The following is a 19,583-nucleotide window of genomic DNA, read 5'->3' as shown; positions in this document are numbered from 1 at the left end:
ACGAGAGAGAGAGGGAGTGTCGGGAGACGAGAGGCTTTCTCTGCTGCAGTATGTTTATCTGCTTTTCCAGCCAATTTGGCAGCAGCAGATCATTTTTTTTAAAGAGGGGGGAGAGGGGGCAGTGTGTGGGGTGAGTGTGTGGGGTGAGTGTGTTGGGTGAGTGTGTTGGGTGAGTGTGTTGGGTGAGTGTGACCTGCAGTGTGTGCAGACCCCGTGTTTGTCACCCAGACCTCTGCTGCCCCGACCGGCTGGTTTGTCTGGCTCTGAAAGAGACGGTCAGATCACAGCCAAGACTCAGACACTCAGGAACTGGAGGACGATGAGATGGGGGAGAGAGAAAGAGAGAGAGAGAGAGAGAGAGAGAGAGAGAGAGAGACTAAAAAAGAGACAGACAGAAAGACAGACATGAAGAGAGATAGCATAGTATGGCAAGACTGTTTCAGGACAGAGGAGGATGCTAGGTTGTTCTGTCGACTCAGGTGTGGCCAAATCGGAAGAAGACACACCTGTGCATCATTTGTGTGTGTGTGTGTGTGTGTGTGTGTGTGTGTGTGTGTGTGTGTGTGTGTGTGTGTGTGTGTGTGTGTGTGTGTGTGTGTGTGTGTGTGTGTGTGTGTGTGTGTGTGTGTGTGTGTGCATTTGTTTACTGTGACAGCAGATGATGAATGGGCATTACTAGAAGAATAACAACAGGCGTTGGCACGACGTCACCGGCCAGAGCGCCGGCCACAGACGGCCATCCCTGGGCAAATATGGCCGACTTCGGAGCCAGATGTTACAGCAGGACCTGCCTGTGTGTGTGTGTGTGTGTGTGTGTGTGTGTGTGTGTGTGTGTGTGTGTGTGTGTGTGTGTGTGTGTGTGTGTGTGTGTGTGCCGAGGCCCGGGGCAGTTAGTCAGCTGCAGGGCTGAGAGGCAGATTGTGTTGGCAGAGGGCTGAGAGGACAAAACACACACACACACACACACACTAGTGACAATTGACAGTGCATTGGACCTGAAAAATTAGCTGTGTGTCTCCAAATTAAAACAGGCCTTAATGTAAGTGATTGATGACTGAAGCTGCCGTCATTGTTACTCAAGAGGGAGTCATGAGATTAATCAAACTGCTCACAAAGACACTTATTTAAATGAAAATTAAGCATTCAACATACATCTTTAAAATGTATGTTTAAATGTGTTTCGGAAAAAGAAAAGAAAAAGAAGAAAGAATACAAGCTACTTTGCTCATTTCGTATTCGACTTCATCCAGTTGTGGGACTCTAAAGAGACGGACTCCACAAAGAACGATTCAATGTGTGCAGCAGAAGTGGAGATATCCTGACTTTTATTAGAACACTGGATCCTGCATTTCCCACAATGCAACTGAATAGTTGTTGCAGGTGTTCAAACTCCACACTGTCGCTCATCTCTTTGTTTCCGGCCATCTTTCTATTAATGAAGGAAGTAAATGCCGCCAAAAAGTTAAGGCAAAGAAAAGAAAAAAAAAGTTAACATTTTGTGGGCACGTCCAGGAAAACAGATCGTCCCAAAAATAAAGAAAAATGTTCCACAATATGTGGATTTCTTTTTTTTATATACAGCTGTATAAATACAAAATGAAAACTACCTTTAATTCTGGAGTGACAGAGTTGATTCTGCTTTTTGGTCCATTCAAACTATATATTTAGTATTTCTGTTGCAACTTGATTCTGAGTTTGATCAGTTTTGCAGATTCCTTCCTATTGGACACTGCTGCAGATGTTTGTTCCACCTTACAGTGATGTAACTGGTAATTAGGCCACGAATGCTTCACAATGACGGATTAATAAACATCTTAGATCTGTTTCTAACCAAACTGTCTCTCGCCTTCAAAGTTTCGTCGTCACCAACGGCGACTCGTCCCGCAGCGGCACCCTCCACTTCACCGTCGAGCACGGCGACCGCATCCCGCCGACCCTCCACCACAACACGGGCCTCCGGCTGCAAGACGGAGCCACGGAGGCCGTCACCTCCGACCAGCTGCAGCTCAGCGACCCCGACACCGCCGCCGCCAACCTGAGCTACGTCATCACGCAGCCGCCGCGGCACGGCCAGCTGCTGCTGAGGGGAGTCCCGCTGGCGGCGCCACTGACGTTCGCCCAGACGGACGTGGACGGGCTGAACCTGGCTTACCGACACGACCCGGGCAGCCCGGCGGACATCGACAGGTTCTACTTCCTGCCGACCGACGGGAACAACAGAGGATACCTGGAGTTTGGACAGCTGAGAGAAGAGCCGGCTGTCTTCAACATACAGGCGAGCAGAACACACAACAGCTCATACAATAGTTTATTTCCTCCAATCAGAACCTGGACTGCAACAAGTACTCAGATCTTGGACTTAAGTAAAATAACTAATGCCACAGCGTCAAAAATACATGTATTTAATTGAATTATATATTTTTTTATTAAATTTGATTTATTCTATAATATTATTTTATATAATATCGTATTGTATTATATTATCGGATAATAATACTATGTAATATTGCAGCTTATGTTAAATGTGAAGTTTATTTTAATTACTTTACATACTTTGTAGCTGAATCTACAAAGTATCCAAATTATAAATGTATAACTAAATAGGGAAAAATATAACACATATATGACACATAGTGGTCAAACGTATAGTAGTATATAGGCTCAGTATATAGTATAGTACCTCACACGAATGAAGTACAGCACCTAGAATATCACGATGACAGGAGTCGTGTTAGTGAGGACGGCTGTCAGGTGGAAAGACTGTACACAGATAAATATTTGAAGCAGTGAGCAGCAGGTGAGCCAAGAACTTGCCCCCCCCCCCCCCCTCCACACACACACACACACACACACACACACACACACACACACACACACACACACACACACACACACACACACACACACACCTTCATTGCATGCTACCTGCTCTGAGATGGACACACACAGAGAGAGGCAGCCAGGTGGCTAACATGCTGGCCAGACCCACCGTCCTGAGCCTCTGAGGGACTGGACGCTGTTTGGGATTGGACAGTGAGTGTGTGTGTGTTACTAGTATTTGAGTATTTTAAGGCTTCATGAATATTTGACACACACAGACACACACACAGACACATACAGACACACACAAACACACACACAGACACACACACACACACACACACACACACACACACACACACACACACACACACACACACAGCATAACTCTGGAGATCAAACAGCTTTCTATAGTCACTAAAATAAGAGAAGAAACAAACATCTGGTTATTTGTACCTTGTACTTGTACTTGTACAGTTAGTCTAAAAGAAATGGCAATAAGATTATTTGAAAGTGGAATTAAAGTAAAATGCAAAGGCCAAAATCACAGGTCTTAGTTTGAGTCAGACTCAAACAGCCGTGCTGTATGGGTTTATTCATGTAAATATACTTTTAAATAGAAGTATTATTTGTTGAAATTTAGTGATTATTCGACTATTGTTATATGTTAATTTTTTATGAGAGATTATTTAATCATTTAGTTGAATGTGACGTCTTTGAATGTCTTGTTTTGTCCCTCCAACTGTTCAAAATCCAAATATACTCTGTGTACTGTTATAATAACAGTAGTGGCAGCTTTAGCTACTTTTCACGCAGAACATACAAAGCATCAAACCTTTTTGATGGCTGAGGTTATTTTCCACGTAAAAATATTTTAGGTCTACTGTTTTTAATGAATTAATTATATTATTTTACTGAAGTAAATTTTCCTGATTATACTTTTCAATGCAGGCCTTCACTTATATTTCTACAGTGTAGTGCTTCTACTGAAGTAGGATCTGAGTACTTCCTCCACCACTGGCTATAATGTAAAGCACACAAAAAGGTTTGGCCTTTTTCTTTTATAAATAATTGGGAAGATGGAGAAAGTATTAAGAACCAAATAATGAGGAGGCCGGAAACATCAAAACTTCAGTCACATCTAAAGAAGATACGCAGCTGATTGTTACACATGACAGGAGTGACACCCAGTGGCTGAAACACGGAACTGTACCTCTGTCGGCTTCTTTTCCTCTTCAGGTGATTTCTGACTTCCTGTTACCAAACGTCCAGCAGAGGGAGCTTTATTGCATCTCCCTTTGTGTATTTATGTATCTGGTGAACAAAATAACAGGAACATTTTGAGTGATGGATTCACATGTTGTGATACTTTCTGCTCATCTTCCACTACATTTTGGAATCAAATGTTAAAGAAGTGTTTACTTTGCAGATCAACAAGATAAAAGAAAACAAAGTGACAAAAGTAAACTGTTAACTGTAAATCATAATTAAACAAGTTGATGGTAATTCTACACGTAACCTGAGAGTAGTTGGTGTCATGTAACGTGTCGACTCCTTACTGATTTCTTCTATTTATTTGTGTTTCAATTATTGTTTTTACTCATTTTATGCTGCATTTCTTGCTTTCCACTTGTTCCATAAAACAAGATGAAACAAACATAAATAACCGGAAAAAATATATCTAAACACAACAATTTTGTAAGCAACCCCAGATCATCCACTCAGACCTTCCTTCTTCTGAATGTCTTGTTTAAATAAAAGTCTCCCGCTGTGGATCAGGTGGACCGCGTGGACAGGTCACCCCCCAGTCTAACCACCAGGCGGAGTCCCAGCGTGGTGGTGGATCTGGGCGGCGGGCGTTACGGCATCCTCATCACTTCCAAACACCTGCAGGCCTCCGACCCCGACAGCCTCGCGGAGGAGCTGGAGTTCTCCATCGCCAGGCCGCCGCACGCCGGCTACCTGGAGAACACCCTCACAGGTGGGCCGTTTTTTTTATTTCAGTGATAGACATTCCTGGATATAGTTATCAACGGAACGTTCACTTGGATTAAACTTGCTGTCCTGCCAGGAGCTTACATCAAAGGTCGCTTCACCCAGCGGGACGTGGACCAGCGCGCTGTGGCGTTCGTCCTCCCGGCCGACATGGAGGTGACGGCCGACAGCTTCCTGTTCCGCCTCACCGACCCAGCAGGAAACACCATGCTGCCCGAGATGTAGGTTTTGTAGAAGAAAATGGATCCGACTGATGCACGGAACCAGAAATGTGTTGATTGATAAGAAGGGATTTGGTCCAGTCAGTATCGACTTTGGCGGGATATTAGGGCCGAATTGTAGGTAAAAAAAAAAAAAGTAAAAGTATGTTTAAAGAAGCAATACCACAGTGTAGAAATACTCTATTACATACAAAACAATGTGTAAAAGTATTCACATCAAATTATACTGAAAGTTACAAAAGTAAAAGTACTCATTCAGAATAAACATTATTAATTCAAGTGTTGATCACTTTCATGTTGCCGCTGGTAAGCATACGATAGGCTAGCTCAAATACAGCGCTGTGTGTCAGTATATGAAGGATTCTCCTGCAGACTGGAGCTGTCCTGGTCCCGGGTGGAGCTGTCGACGACCTGCTACAGAACCTGCGAGACCTCGGGGACGCTTCAGATCCAGATCCAACGCAGCGGGAAGAGCGCTGACCCAGCATACGTCGGCATCCAGGTACGCGTGCGGCTCCCTTTCCTCCACCGTCTCCACGCTCTGTGCCGCAGCTGTTTGGTTTTTAAAAGTGCTGCGAATTAAGAATACTATCATAATTATGTTGACGAGTGCGTGCGTTTTACGTCCCCGTTCGTGCAGGTGGAGGGGGGATCGGCCAAACCCGGCAGGGACTTCACTCACAGCACAGCCAGCCTCATCCAGTTCGACCCAGGTCTGACTCTATGGACTCTGTTCAGGTCCTCTCTGCGTCGTTTAACATAAGACACCGTCAGGGGACTCTAATTCATTTCAAAAGAAGTGGGGCACCAAGACTCTCTCCTTGTTGAATCATCGGTGCAAAAAAACACAAGAAAAATTCTGTTTCAGGAGAGAGAAGTGGAAGTCCCAGAGGGCATTGCTCTAAGAAACATCCAATCAGACAGCTTCAGGTGGATTGTTGATCTTTGTAGAACTCATCAAGCGATTTTGAACCAGTCCGCTTTTGTATTTTGGTGAATTCAGCAGCTCTGGTGCAGCGTTTGGTTGAGCTCTGGGTACTCCTGCGATAGATAGATTTTGTGTTTCCCATCCTGTCTCTTGTTTAGGAGTCAGTGTGAAAACCTGGAACATTTACCTGATAGATGACGGTCTAGAGGAAAACCAGGAGACCTTCACTGTCACCTTGAAAAACCCCAAAAACGCTGTCCTGGGACAGAGGACCTCCGCTATTGTGGAAATCATTGACCCCAGAGGAGGTAATGTCTCATCACAAGTTTGTCTTTTAGAAAGACTTGCGAATTGGAGATATTTTGCAAAGATACAAAGAAAGTGCTCTCTGCTGTCTGCCAGGACGGTGCAATCCAGACGACCTGAAGGTGGAAGAGGATGAGACGCGACTCCCTCCTCTTCCTCCTCCTCCAGGCCTCCCGGACCCTTCCAGTCCGAAGGAGGAGGACGCCGTCACCGACATCGAGGCGGAGCTGCTGTGGGAAAACCAGCCTCACCCTCCCCGGGGCGACGTCCCAAACCGCCGGCCCTACCTGGACTACGGAGAAAGGGAACCACAGGACCAGGCGGCCCCCGGCGGCCACAGCCACGTCCAGTACCACGGCAGGCAGCTACCAGGGGCGAGCACTGGGAGCACTGGGAGCACTGGGAGCACTGGACACAGGGTCAGACATGGAGGACTGAAGGTGAGCATTGCTTCCAGTAGTTTTTGCTGCTTTAATTTGTATTATATATTGCATGGTGGGACAAGCAGTGCCTGCTGCATTAAATTAAATTAAATATGCTTAAATTTGCTTTGCTTAAACAAAGCTGATGTTTGAGTGTTTTGTTCAGGTCCATCAGTCCGGAGAGAGGAGGTCTGAGGAGAAGGTCTGGACGGTAAGCCTCGCTCGTCTGTCCACTGTTGCATGAAAACGCACAGATGCATCCGTGTTAACGTCCGCCTGGTTCTCCTCAGTTCCACAGTCTGACTCCTCTCCGGGTGGAGGAGCTGAAGCCAGGTGATGCCGGGTGGAGCTGGTCGCCTCGCGGTCGCCTCCCGCAGGACCTCCGAGTCGGGGAGCCTCTCCAGATGGACCATCCGGAACCCAGACACCAACCGGAGCTACGTCAGCGCAAGGTGCGAACACACAGCTCAGTTTTTATTTTTCCTTGTGAAGAATAAACGCCAAAGACAGCCGCTCAAAATCTCCAAGATACTTCAATCCTTCAACACCCCCATGCTTTCCCCTCCTGTATAAGTCGTATAAGCCAGGCTGACTTGGAAACAATCAGAGTTGGCCTCAATGGTCATGTTAAAATGTTGTGATTATTCTCTTTCCTTCTTTTTTTATTCAGACGGGGAAGGCGATCAGCAGTTCCTGTCCGGACGGTTGGACTCACTACAGGAGACGCTGCTACATCGTCGGCTCGTCCCTGGCCAGCTGGGCCAGCGCCGAGAGGAGCTGCTCTCTGCTGTAAATAACACAAAAAGCAAACTTTTATTTTATTTTTTTAAACTGCAGCCTGGGTCTCATCGCAAGAGTTTTATTCATAATTTCTATTCGTTATGATAAATACAATTTTAGATGAGAAAATGACAGAGTCATACTAACTGGAATGTCCTTTTAACCATTAGAGAAGTTTATTTAGGTTCTGCTGTTTTGTCTCATTCTGACAGTGTGAGGATTATACCAGTGTAGAATATAAACAGGTTTTTATCTAAAACGGCTTTTAAACAATACACTCCGATAGCTACCTCTACAGCACCATGTTTTACTGTCAAACGTCTTTGAGACAAATTAAGAAGTTCTATTTCTACCCAATACTCTCTTTAGCTCAGTTTTTGGTCTCCACCAACTCCTGAAAAAAAATCTCTCTTTGCCTGCTAAATACTCCAGTGTGTTCTCCTGCTTGTCTCTATTTGTGTCTATCTGCTGTTCAATGACTTATAGCTGCTTTAAAATCTTTAAAAAAAAATTAGGATATCAAGGTAAATTAATACAGTACTAGAACTAGACAACGGAACAGACACCTTGCCAGTCTTCGTCTCCATATGTATATACGTTTAGTCAAAGCCCAAACCCAGCATTTTTCATAAAATACTAACTTCTTCCTCTGAGTCTTTTAGGGTGACGTATCATTCAACAAAAAAGTCTTCACTTGACTGATCAATTCAAGGATGTGATTTTATTTACAGGGATCTCATAAAAACTGTGAAAGAATAATAACGTGAACATGTACATGTGATACGTTTCAGTTTATTTAGGTTGCATCAGTGTGTGTGAACACAGAATGTGTCTGACTCTTCACATTGTGTGTCAGGTTTAACAGCAGCCTGACCAGCGTGCGCTCCAGAAGAGACATGGTCTGGCTGTGGAAGTTCGCAGGGAGGAAGCCATTTTGGATCGGTGAGTGGCCGAAAGCCTGATTTACACATCCAACCATCAGATTATTTCACAATTTTGCAAGAAGCGCTCATACAAACAGATTTGTTCTTAAAGGTTCTTACTACATAGCGTTGTCGGATGCTTTTTATAAAAACCAGACGGAGACCTCCGGTTCTGTCGAGTGAGGCCAATGAGTAGCTTAAAACTTGCATTCTCACTACTGACCATCAGGGGGCCACCCCTTGGTTGCAAAAAGAGGTCTGGTTGTATAGAAGTCGATGAGAAAAGTGTATGGTAGGAAACACAAAGGATTAAAATTTGTCAAGCAAACCTGAGACGTAAAAGTATTTAGGATGAGAACCGTAAAGCGTTGCATGTTTGAATCCTGGTGAGTAATTGTTGCTCACTTGAATGTTTCTCAGGTCTGTCTGGGGGTCCGGGTCGCTGGATGTGGGCCGACGGTCGGACGCTGTCCTTCTCCAGACTGAGGGCGTCCGAGTCCGCCGTCGGCTCGGACTGCGTGCTGGTCGAAAACCCCAGAAGCTGGATCTCCACAGGCTGCTCCCCCGAAACTCAACACACATTCATCTGTTCGTCGCCGGCTCACACTCACTGAGAGACACTGCCGTCATAACAACCTCTGTGAACTTGTTAAAGTCATATTTTATGATACGCGATGATGCTGCTCTGTACATTAGTTTTCATATTTTTGTCATAATAAAGATCGTTGCACAAACCGATGTATGGGTCTTTGAATTTTAGATGCAGATCAGCAGTTTGACATACTTTTTAATCTGTTTAAAATAAAAACAAATGTTAATTTTTTGCCACTTTGTACTTTTCATCCATTACATCTATTCACTACATTAATTTGACAGCTTTAATTACTTTACAAGCTATTTGTCACGCACACAAAAGTAAGTGTTTATAAAATACAAAAACTGAAATCTGAAAATTATTAGTCCATTAATTGATCCTTTTTCACGTTTCATGGTTCCAGCTTAATAAATGTGAAGAATTGTCTCTTTTCCTTTATTAATGTTATTAATAATAATGTATTAGTAATGATATTGAGGTCTGGGCTGTTGGTTTTCTCTGGGTAACTGTGACGGCATTCCTCACTATCCTTACAAACCAAACAAACGATCAACGGAGAAAATAATCAGCAGATTGATAAATAATAAAATAATCAATAGTTAAGAGATCAGAATAAGCGTCACCCCAGACATCTACAACAGTAAAATCCTGTTTTTGTACGAGTATAACAAAAATAAAATTAGATAATATATAGTAAAAAAACAGGCACAGGGGTATTTTTCTGCATTTATTAAGTACTTACTTTTTAACTGCATGGTATTAGCACTGAAGATAATGATCCGAGTACTTCCTCCACTGCTTTCAAATTTAACTTTTTGCATGAAACAGATTACATTTTAAATTGTACTATGGGGAAAGTTTTTATCTTTTGAATTAAACATATTGTTTCTCTCATCCACAGGATTTGTTATGTCATAATGTATTAAATAATCTGTGGTGTTTCAGTCTGTAGTACATTTGTTTCTAGGTTTCACTTGACATAAATTTACTTTCTAAAAGTCTTTAGACAATCTAACGAGCTCCCGTCACCCCTGTGAGTTTCCCCTTGCACAATGACACCAGCACTCTCAGTATTCAGGTTCTCAATGGTTTTTATTCACTGTCAAATCATCCGACTGTCTGTATCTCCGGCAGTCTTGCAGACGGTGACTCCGGTCTCCTCTCACGCCTTCAATAAGGCCTCTCCCCCACTTCCCTCTGCCGCTGAGCCCGACCATGCCCCTCCACCACAGAAGCAATAGACATAGATACGAGCTGAGAAGTTTGAATCTGAGTTTGAATGGAAAGTCTATTAAATGTACTCGGTGCAACGGATGAACTTACAGGTCCATCAGAGGTCCACTTGTCTGAATCCATCTTTATGAAACCAGCCTGAATGTAGTGTGAAACAATCAGCACAGGGCAGCACAACAGCACAGACGCTCGGATTCCAGTCAGACCAGTCCCCAATATCAAAACCAGAATGTAAATTGTGAAACTAAATTATAAACCACAATGATTATGATGGTGCCTCTAGGAACAAGAGTTAGTGCATTTTTCTGGAATTGGCTAAAAGAAGAAACTTCTTGATTAAGCAGTTTTTTATTAAACAGCCACTTCAATGCTAAAAACTCTCCAACGTTAACGAACGTTAACGCCCCTTAGCTTAACCACAACATGCCACAGTCTATCGTGCGCTGTTGCTTAGTTGTTTTTTTCAACTTCCGTGTTCATCACTTGATGGAATAAAGACAATTAACTTTAACTTTAGAGGTCAAATTTGAGCTTTAAAATGTAGGCTGCTGGGCTATCGGAGCTTAGCTTGAAGCAGCTGTTCTGCAGGTGACTGTAACTTGGTGGAGGAGTGACTAATGGTGTTAAGAAATAGGAACAACAACAACAAGCACATGACATTCATTTTCAGAAGTTGTTTGGAAATGAAAAAATATACGTTCTAATACATAGCGTACAGATACAGTATATGAATATACCATGCATATCACACCATGTCCCTTAGTATTAAATATAAAACAATGAGCCAGTGAATGTTGTGCAATATGAGATCAAATGTAGACGATTTGTGTTTACTTCATTAACACAGACAGTGCCATAGATTTATCAGTAAACAGCACAAAGAGTGTTGGAACGCTGTGTATAGCAGCATATGGATGAATCACAAACCTCAGTCACATAACAGATCAATGAGTCGGGCAGACTAGACTAACATATTATATAACATATAATAAACACCTCTGCCCTTGCACTTTCTCTGCTACCTTTGGATGAAGAGGGGGTGTTTTGGTAGTTTTGCTTACAAGGGGGGTGGCATCGTATCGCCTTCTGGATGTAATTCATGTAAACAAAGCTCCACACAAACTATTGCTTTTAATAGGAATATCTCTCATGTTTAGCTGAAGCCTGTTTACCTTGGACTGCAGCAGGACTGCATTTCTGTCAGAAACAAACAGTAGGTTGGACCAATTGAGGTCTTGAGAGGATCTACTGGCAGCTATGGACGTTGTTTTGTCTTGAGTCCCTCTTCTTTCCCCAGGTATAAGAGGGCAATAGTGTTCCTTGTTCGAAATGATAAAATCAGGCGTTTCGGTTTTCGAATTGCTCTTACATATATTAAAATTTCTGTGTTTTCCTGCCCAGGACTTGGCCAGAGTAACAGCAGAGCCAGGTAGTATGGATCTGGGAAGGGGTACTGAAGTCCTACTGCTTGGAGAGTTTTCAAAAGTTGAGCAGAAAGGTAGCTGTAACTCTTTACATGTTTAGATTTTTGTTTCAAAAGGTAAAGAACTATGTTTGACAAAATGTAGTTGATCGTTTCCTTTGTCTTTTGTTTTTGGTTGATAAATTGTTGTTGCTGCAAGAATGCATAGCATTCTGTAATCCTCTCAATCTCCGAGGCAGTATTGTCCAAATGCTGAATAATTCCTGCAAAGGTATCTGCCTGTTCCTCTTCAAGAAAGAATCTTCGTTGTTCGATATCAATTTCCAAATTGAGGTTACGATTGTCTTGTCGTTCTTCTTTTATTTCCTATGATGTAGTGCAAAAAAGAGCCACGTACTTCTTAAAAAGTCCACTGATATTCCGACGATTCCTTGAATCAAATTCGGAATAAATCACTTTTATATTCGTGAAGTAAAAGACCAGAAGTTCAAAAATGTCTTTTACTTCAGTTTTCAAACTCTGAAGAAACTGCTCGTGTTCTTTGATGATCTCCACATATCTGTTGTTGTTTTCATTTTCCTCTTTATACACACACTGGTGATTGGGATTGATTTTTTCAGAAAACTCTGCAAGTACCTCTTCTTCATTGGGTCACTTTCCTCAAAGAACGGCAATTTGCTCAATATCTCAAAGACCAGGAAGACAATATCCAGCACACCCACATAGCCATACACATTATATGACTTCTGACTCATCATCAGCGGCTTCTGTCTCAGGTTCATCCTCTTCGTTTGCCAGATCTTGAGCCCTTTTAAAAGCTGTGATAGCATTATCTGCAATTTGTATGTTTCTGTTTAAGTCTTCTGGATTGCATGATGTCTCCTGCTTTTCTCTTAGGTTGTTAGATTTTAGATTGCTTTTGTGAATCTGTCCAACTGTGTCAAATGTGAATGGGTTTTGTTTAATGTTCTTGGCCTTTTCAGCCCATTGCAGTTACTCTTCACTTACTCTTGAAGAGCAGCTTCTCTCCACTCTTCCAGACACGCAGATGCTATGGAGTGATGCAGGATTCGGATTCCTTTGTATCCTCCCAAGTCTTCAATTGTGTCCATGTTCAGAAAGTTTGAATACGGCTCTATTCTGCCCATTATGCTGTCCTTTTTCCAATGTATCATTTTCATCCCCAAAAATCTTGACAGAGTGAGAGAGATATTTCAGATTCTGCCACACAGATCCCACATCACATGCATTGCTAAAGTGGTACCTCCACAGCCTGGATGGTGAAGCAGATTAAGTGGAGCACACATTTTTGTATCCTTCAACTGAGCCCTAATCATCTTCTTCACATTTTTGTACTTGTCCCGTTTAACAAATGGCTTCTCTTTGTCTTTGTTACAGAAGTAGAAGTTCCACCATTTGACTTTGCCTCCTTTGTAGAATTCCTCCTCAACTTTGATTCTGTGGTCATGGAACTCTTTACTCTTTTCATCAATTCATTTTTCAGTATCCACAGGTGAAAGTAAGAGGAAAATGATGAGACTTCCTCCCCGTAAAAGAATGTCAGGGTTGCAGATGAATGAAATCAATTGCTCTACATCTTTGCAAGATTTCCTCAGCTAGTTCTTATAGTCTAACTCCTTGTTTAAGTCACCGTCGAGGTCATGTCTGCCATTGCAGAAGACCCAGCTGGTCTGCTTGAAGAGGTTAAGATCATTTATCACTTTGTTAGTCTGTCCTGTAATGGTGTATGCAGATTTGCTACCCTTGACTCTCTGTAAGAATGACACAGTCCACCTGGAGCAATAGAGTTGGGATCAAAGTCCAACACACAAAAGGGTTTCAGCTTACTCAAAAATTGAAGATTCTGCACTTGTTCTGGACTGCTCTTTTGTTGACAACAACAATAAAATGGTCATAGTTGTCCAGTGAGTTCCCACCACAAGTTAACAAATTCTGAAGTTTGTCACCCTGGTCAGCCTCTTTGTTCAAAATGTCTTTTGAAAGACTCAGCTGTTCCAGTGGACCTGAAGGAACAGTGAAATAAATGCATTTTTGAGTAAAAGACACTTACAAAATAACAGTTTAGCTGGTTATGCTATCGTCACCAAATCCAATGAAAAACCACTGTATTGTTTTCAGACTTGTCTACCCTTTCTGAGGCTCTGTATAAACCCTATTGGTTAAGAAGTAAATATTTAAAATCACTTCATAGATATAAATAGCTTCTTTTTTTTAAAGCCATAGTAATTTCCTAAAACTCTGGTCAATATGGTTTTGATCGAAGGAAATTTGCGTTTGTTGGGGGCTATTTTAATCCACATTTGATGAGTATTTGTATTTGTTAACAGGACTTTGTGTATGGAGTAAGTCAAAATAAACTACAGTGTGTTGATGGTGATGAAGGAACATGTCACCCAGAGCAACAGTGTGACTCATTGATGTGTTTTTAAGAGTTGTTGGACAACAATGGAGTCCTGTGGCACAGAGGATGAGGCTTTGAATACAAAAGTACATATTGTTTGTAGGTCTTCATTGTTTCAGTGGTTTTGGTTTTTGTTGACAATAAGATTGAATTTCATGTCTCAGTTAGTATGTGTCAACAAGCCAGTTTGGAACACATTATGAAATTAAAGCTGCGAGCAGCTGTGACTGGGCCCTCGTTTCAAGCACGTCGGGGACGCCGGCGGGTCGCCGACTCTCCCGGCCTCGAACATCCGCCTGGCAGGCGAACATTCTCGGACGGACGAGCCGGCGACCCTTCACCGTTTTTCACCGAGGGCCACAAACAGAAAAATATATGAAAGTCTGGGCTACTCAGGTGAGGTATATGGCCAAATGAGGTCAATTATGTATGTATTTATGTATGTATGTATGTATGTATGTATGTATGTATGTATGTATGTATGTGTATGTATATATATATATATATATATATATATATATATATATATATATATATATATATATATATATATATATATAAAAATCACATCAGAGGAAATTTGGCCTTTTCCAAGCTCCAGTAGAAGTCGGTAGGGAGAGAAACTGAAGCTGGTTCTTCAGAGATTCATCACTGCATCTCCATCAGTTCTAGTTCAGACTCTCTTTACTTCTTCTGCATCATCAAGAAGGGAGTCGAGAACAGCTTGAATTCGTTCTCAATGGCAGAAAGATCTGGGAAGCGCAGACTGAGTTCTGTCATTTGATGTGATGACAGACACATATTTCCTCTTTTTCGCAGAAAGGTTGACCTCTGGAAAATGGAATATATGTATATATATTTTGTACATGTAAATATATATATAAAAGATAAAAATATGTATTAAAAGTGATCAAAAGCTTGAGGTTTCATGGAACGGCGTGGAAGTGGTGTGACGACTATTGCATGTGGTTCGTGATCATGCAGCAAGCTGTTGTAACTCCACTGTACTTTGTCAAAACTGTTCCAAAGTTAACATGCTTTATGAGAGGCATGGCTGGAAGACTTCTGCATGCCAATATGAACTCATAGTCAGAGCGCCACCTACTGGGAAACTATGGCAATTTGAACTGGAAATGAAGGACGAAAATGAAATTGGCCGACTTCTGGTACGGTTTAGAGCATGGTCCCAAGAGAGTTATTTTTAAGTTTATATGTGGTACATATGCCTATCAAATGCTGTATATCTATGTTGAACGTACTGCAAGGGCTGCTTTGTTGAATTTAGTTGAATTTACCCCTACGAAGTTAATGGGTCCTTTTCTTTTGAACACAAAGAGATACAAACAAGCTTTTGATGTATTGTGATGAAATTGAACTTTTAATGATCCACAGAGAATTTCGTAAAAATCGAAGCCAGCGTTTAGAAAGATTTGAGGAAAAAATTGTTTTTTATCAAAATTCAAAATGGTGGAAATTCTAAGTAGGCGGACTTTAGTGCGACCACGTACTTTTTTGTAGAGCAGACACAACCGGACATGTGTGCCACATTTCAGGTCAATTGGTGATAGAGGGGCAAAAACGGTGGGCTTTCACAACTCACAGGTTGTCAAAAAAAACACGTTTTTTTAGGGGGCGCTATCTGACTTCCTGTACGGTTTAGAGCATGGTCCCAAGAGAGTTATTTCTAAGTTTACATGTGTTACATATTCCTAGCAAGTTTCATACATGTAGGTCAACCGTAGCGCTGGGGCTGCTTAATTGAATATTTGTAGGGGGCGCTATCGAGCCGAAGTTCCAGTTTTGAGTCATTCAAGTCATATCAGGCAACTACATCTTTGCCTTTAAATGTGTGTGCCAAGTTTAGTTACGTTTCGAGCATGCTCAGTCCCTCAAAAGTACCTTCGTTGTTGACCGCGAAGGATGGGGCGCCACGGCAACAGCGTTACACAAAAAATCAAAAGCTTTAGGGGCTGACATCATGAAAGTCTTATGTTTGTCTAGAATTAATTGGAAGTTGATCTGATTGACCGACTAAGAGAAGCAAGCCAAAGTATAGAAATATTTACTTCATGTTGCCATTAAGTGGCGCTATGACTCAAATTAAAAATTAGACTTCACATGTCTTCAGGCCTGGAGGCTGATCAAACATGTGAAACCTGGAAAGAATCTTATCATGTGGAGTCGAGTTACATCGGTTTATTCGGTCATGGCGAAGGATCGAACTTCTGCGATGGACCGACGCTACGCCGTTCAACGGATCCTTACAATCTTCAAGGTGATGCATTACCAATGTCTTAAGTCTCTTCCGACGTATTTTGAGAGGGATCTGAATAATCTGTGAGGAGCACGGTGTACAAGTAGAAAACATGTAACTTCCTGTTGCCTCTAGGATGAAAATTGATCATATGGATGTTTTCAGGGTCAAGAGGTCATGACATCTGAGAAATCTGGAGCAGGTTACATTATGTACGACCGAGTTAAAGCAACTTCCATTTTCATGGAAAATGGTGTCTCTTTGCCGCTGCTCTGCGCTCACATAGTTCGATATTTTGAAAATCCTTTGATAACTTTTCCCTGCAAAGGTCTCAACATCATATTGCCCGAATGTAAAATCAATCGTGTCTAATCTGTAGGAGGAGTTCGTCAGAATACAACGCCTGAAAACAAGGAAAAGGCCAAAATTGAGCGGTTCACTGCAGCGCCCTCTAGTGTTTGAATATTCTGAAACAATTTGGGTACGTTAAGGGACACAATAATGACATATGCTACAAAGTTTGTGAAGATAGGCCAAGTAATTAGGAAGTTATGTGTATTGACATATTGAGCCACGCCCCTAAGAGGTTAATTGGTTAATAACTTCTGAACGCAATGAGATATCAACAAAGTGGGAGATATCATTTGATCACATTGAGCCAATGATGATCCACAGAAAATTTCGTAAGAAACGGACCCAGCGTTTAGGAGGAATGGGCAAAAATGTGTTTTTTACAAAATTCAAAATGGCGGAAAATCTAATTAGGCGCATTTTAATTTCACGGATGAGTTTTTTGGAGAGCAGTCTCCCACCCGGACATGTGTGTAAAATTTCAAGTCAATCGGCCATAGTTGGCAAAAAGCGTAGCCTTTCTGCCTAAAGGGGGCTCTATAGAGACATTTTCTCAGACTTTTGGTCGACACCCAAATTATATTAAAATTTTCGCCGAGTCTGATGGGTGTGTAAAGTTTGAAGAATGTAGGTTTATCCCAAGCACCTCTTTTCCCTGCGCATAGGTCGGGAATAATAATACTTAGCATTTCAATAGGTCCTCGATCTGACTACGTCAGTACTCGGGCCCTAACTAGAACATTATTAAACACTATTTACAACACACATCAATACATTCTAATAAAAATGAAAACTACTATCAAAAAGACAAACAAATGAACAATATAACTAACTATTTACAACACACATCAATACATTCTAATAAAATATGATGGGCCCCACCAAAGTCAATGAGCTTTATTTTCCACGGATGTAACTCTTGATTGACGAGCATAACATTATTCATTTTTATGTCAGCGTGAGTGATACCAATGCTGGTACAAATGAACAATATAACTAACTATTTACAACACAAATCAGTAAATTATAAAACAACTATTAAAAAGACAAACAAATGAATAATATAACTAACTAGAACATTATTAAACACTATTTACAACACACATCAAAACAGTCTAATAAAAAGGAAAACAACCACTATCAAAAAGACAAACAAATGAACAATATAACTAACTATTTACAACACAAATCAATAAAATCAAAACAACTATTAAAAAGACAAACAAACAAATAATATAACTAAATAGAACATTATTAAACACTATTTACAACACACATCAATACATTCTAATAAAAATGAAAAATACTATCAAAAAGACAAACAAATGAACAATATAACTAACTATTTACAACACACATCAATACATTCTAATAAAATATGATGGGCCCCACCAAAGTCAATGAGCTTTATTTTCCACGGATGTAACTCTTGTAACCAATGCTGGTACAAATGAACAATATGTCTCATTTTCCTTTCTGCTGTTTTATTGTGCTTTCTATTCTCTTGTTTGTTTTGAAACAAGTGTTAACTGATAGTATAAAATCAATCTGTCAGATGGTCTTGGAGAAGATAAAGTGGCCAACAGAAGATGAGGACGAAGACAGTGATGTCTCTTTGGGGGATACATGTCGGATCACAGGATTCCTTCGCACATTTATTGAGAAGGGTAAATTAATAGAAACTTTTAATAGTTCCCCAAAGGTTATTTATCTGGGCTTCCTCTACTTTTCTTTTTAACTATGAATTCTCAGCTACACTAACAACCCAAAGCACAAATTAAGTAAGGCCATTATTTTTACATCGGATTTATGGTTGAACAAAATCCTTCTCGGCAATTGAATAAATATTGACTTTTCTTTTTTGAAAGCGTCTCCAAGCATCCTTGGGAAACTAATGCAGTTCTGGATAGGATGGAATGTGCTTCCCAGACACAAGCTGGATATTAACGTGGTGCAGAGCAACTTCCCCACTGTGGATGCATCAGAGCAGAATTGAGCGTACTTGAGAGAGCCAATATCCCAGAATGCATTTCGGACCAGCAAACGGGGAACAATGGCAGATGAGAAAACTCACAACTGAAAGTTGACATTCTATGAATACTACTGTTGTTGAGTCACAAAAAGTAATTTTAGGATGTTTTCAGGCGAGATGCTAGTTGTTTAAGCATCACATGTGTGGTCGGTTTGTCAAGATTCAGCCTACTTAAAAAGATAGGCTTTTTAAGAGAGGATTTGAGGTCCTGTGTGTGTATCTATATAAATATATAAGTATATATATGAAATACATATTTATAAACATATTATATATATATATAATTACATGTGTATCTATATAAGTATATAAAATACATATTTATAAACACAATATATATATACAATGATATGTGTATGTCGGTAAAACCAGTGCAAAAAAAGCAGGGTTGTCATATTTTAAAATACTTTACAGTGAAGAATCAGAGTAAACTCATGACAGCAACAGCTGAGGTGGTGACGTCATCAAGTCAGCGGCTGTTCCAATTGAAGAAAGACAGTCCTGCGTGCTCCCGGCCTTGGGAGTTCAAACTCCCAAGTCTAAACTCCAAAAGTACACAAGTCTGGACTTAGCGTACTTGGTATTGAGAAATGGCCGCTTATACTGCGGAGAGAAATTGGAGGAGCCATGATTGAGGAGCCCCGAGGAAAATAATGCCATGAAAACAAATTATTCTATTTAAAACTGAACCTTTCCTTTGCAGTTTTTGTTCTCATCATGTGGCCTCAGGTGGATGGACAGACTATTATTTTAAACACTTACAGGTAGAATCAAGGCCTTGTGATTTGGAGACAAATAAATGTGTGTTACACCCCAAACTTAGAGATATTTAATGTGTATACTGTATACTAATTTGTCTTATTGTTTTGTTAATGTAT

At 41.1% G+C, this 19,583-nt stretch overlaps 1 protein-coding gene and 2 pseudogenes across 3 annotated transcripts in view; 1 reads left to right on the top strand and 2 right to left on the bottom strand.

Annotated features, from left to right (window-relative positions):
- The window catches only part of frem1b (Fras1 related extracellular matrix 1b), a gene marked incomplete at its 5' end in the record, with an annotated part of 40,087 nt that extends 31,014 nt beyond the window's left edge, over positions 1–9,073 (top strand). Inside the window, 12 exons of the mRNA XM_079221006.1 lie at positions 1,855–2,275; positions 4,600–4,801; positions 4,892–5,036; positions 5,409–5,538; positions 5,677–5,749; positions 6,123–6,272; positions 6,367–6,710; positions 6,859–6,903; positions 6,983–7,144; positions 7,363–7,481; positions 8,329–8,414; positions 8,816–9,073. Coding sequence (XP_079077132.1) covers positions 1,855–2,275; positions 4,600–4,801; positions 4,892–5,036; positions 5,409–5,538; positions 5,677–5,749; positions 6,123–6,272; positions 6,367–6,710; positions 6,859–6,903; positions 6,983–7,144; positions 7,363–7,481; positions 8,329–8,414; positions 8,816–9,009 — 2,071 coding nt within the window. The 3' untranslated portion in view covers positions 9,010–9,073. The remainder of the gene's footprint in view (positions 1–1,854; positions 2,276–4,599; positions 4,802–4,891; positions 5,037–5,408; positions 5,539–5,676; positions 5,750–6,122; positions 6,273–6,366; positions 6,711–6,858; positions 6,904–6,982; positions 7,145–7,362; positions 7,482–8,328; positions 8,415–8,815) is intronic.
- Positions 9,074–11,478: 2,405 nt separating this feature from the next.
- On the bottom strand, positions 11,479–12,633 carry LOC306739463 (sterile alpha motif domain-containing protein 9-like; annotated as a pseudogene). Its single transcript has one exon. The product of its transcript is annotated as a sterile alpha motif domain-containing protein 9-like (transcript).
- A 227-nt stretch (positions 12,634–12,860) lies between these two features.
- LOC306739462 (sterile alpha motif domain-containing protein 9-like) lies at positions 12,861–19,334 on the bottom strand (annotated as a pseudogene). Its single transcript has 2 exons — positions 19,283–19,334; positions 12,861–13,670 (listed from the first exon to the last, which is right to left on the bottom strand). The product of its transcript is annotated as a sterile alpha motif domain-containing protein 9-like (transcript).
- Between the last annotated feature and the right edge of the window lie 249 nt (positions 19,335–19,583).

The sequence above is a fragment of the Taurulus bubalis genome, assembly GCF_910589615.1.
Source record: "Taurulus bubalis genome assembly, chromosome: 7".
In the NCBI taxonomy this organism is placed as follows: domain Eukaryota; kingdom Metazoa; phylum Chordata; class Actinopteri; order Perciformes; family Cottidae; genus Taurulus; species Taurulus bubalis.
Note: the sequence above shows the minus strand (reverse complement) of the source record. Positions and strands in the feature narration are given on the sequence as shown.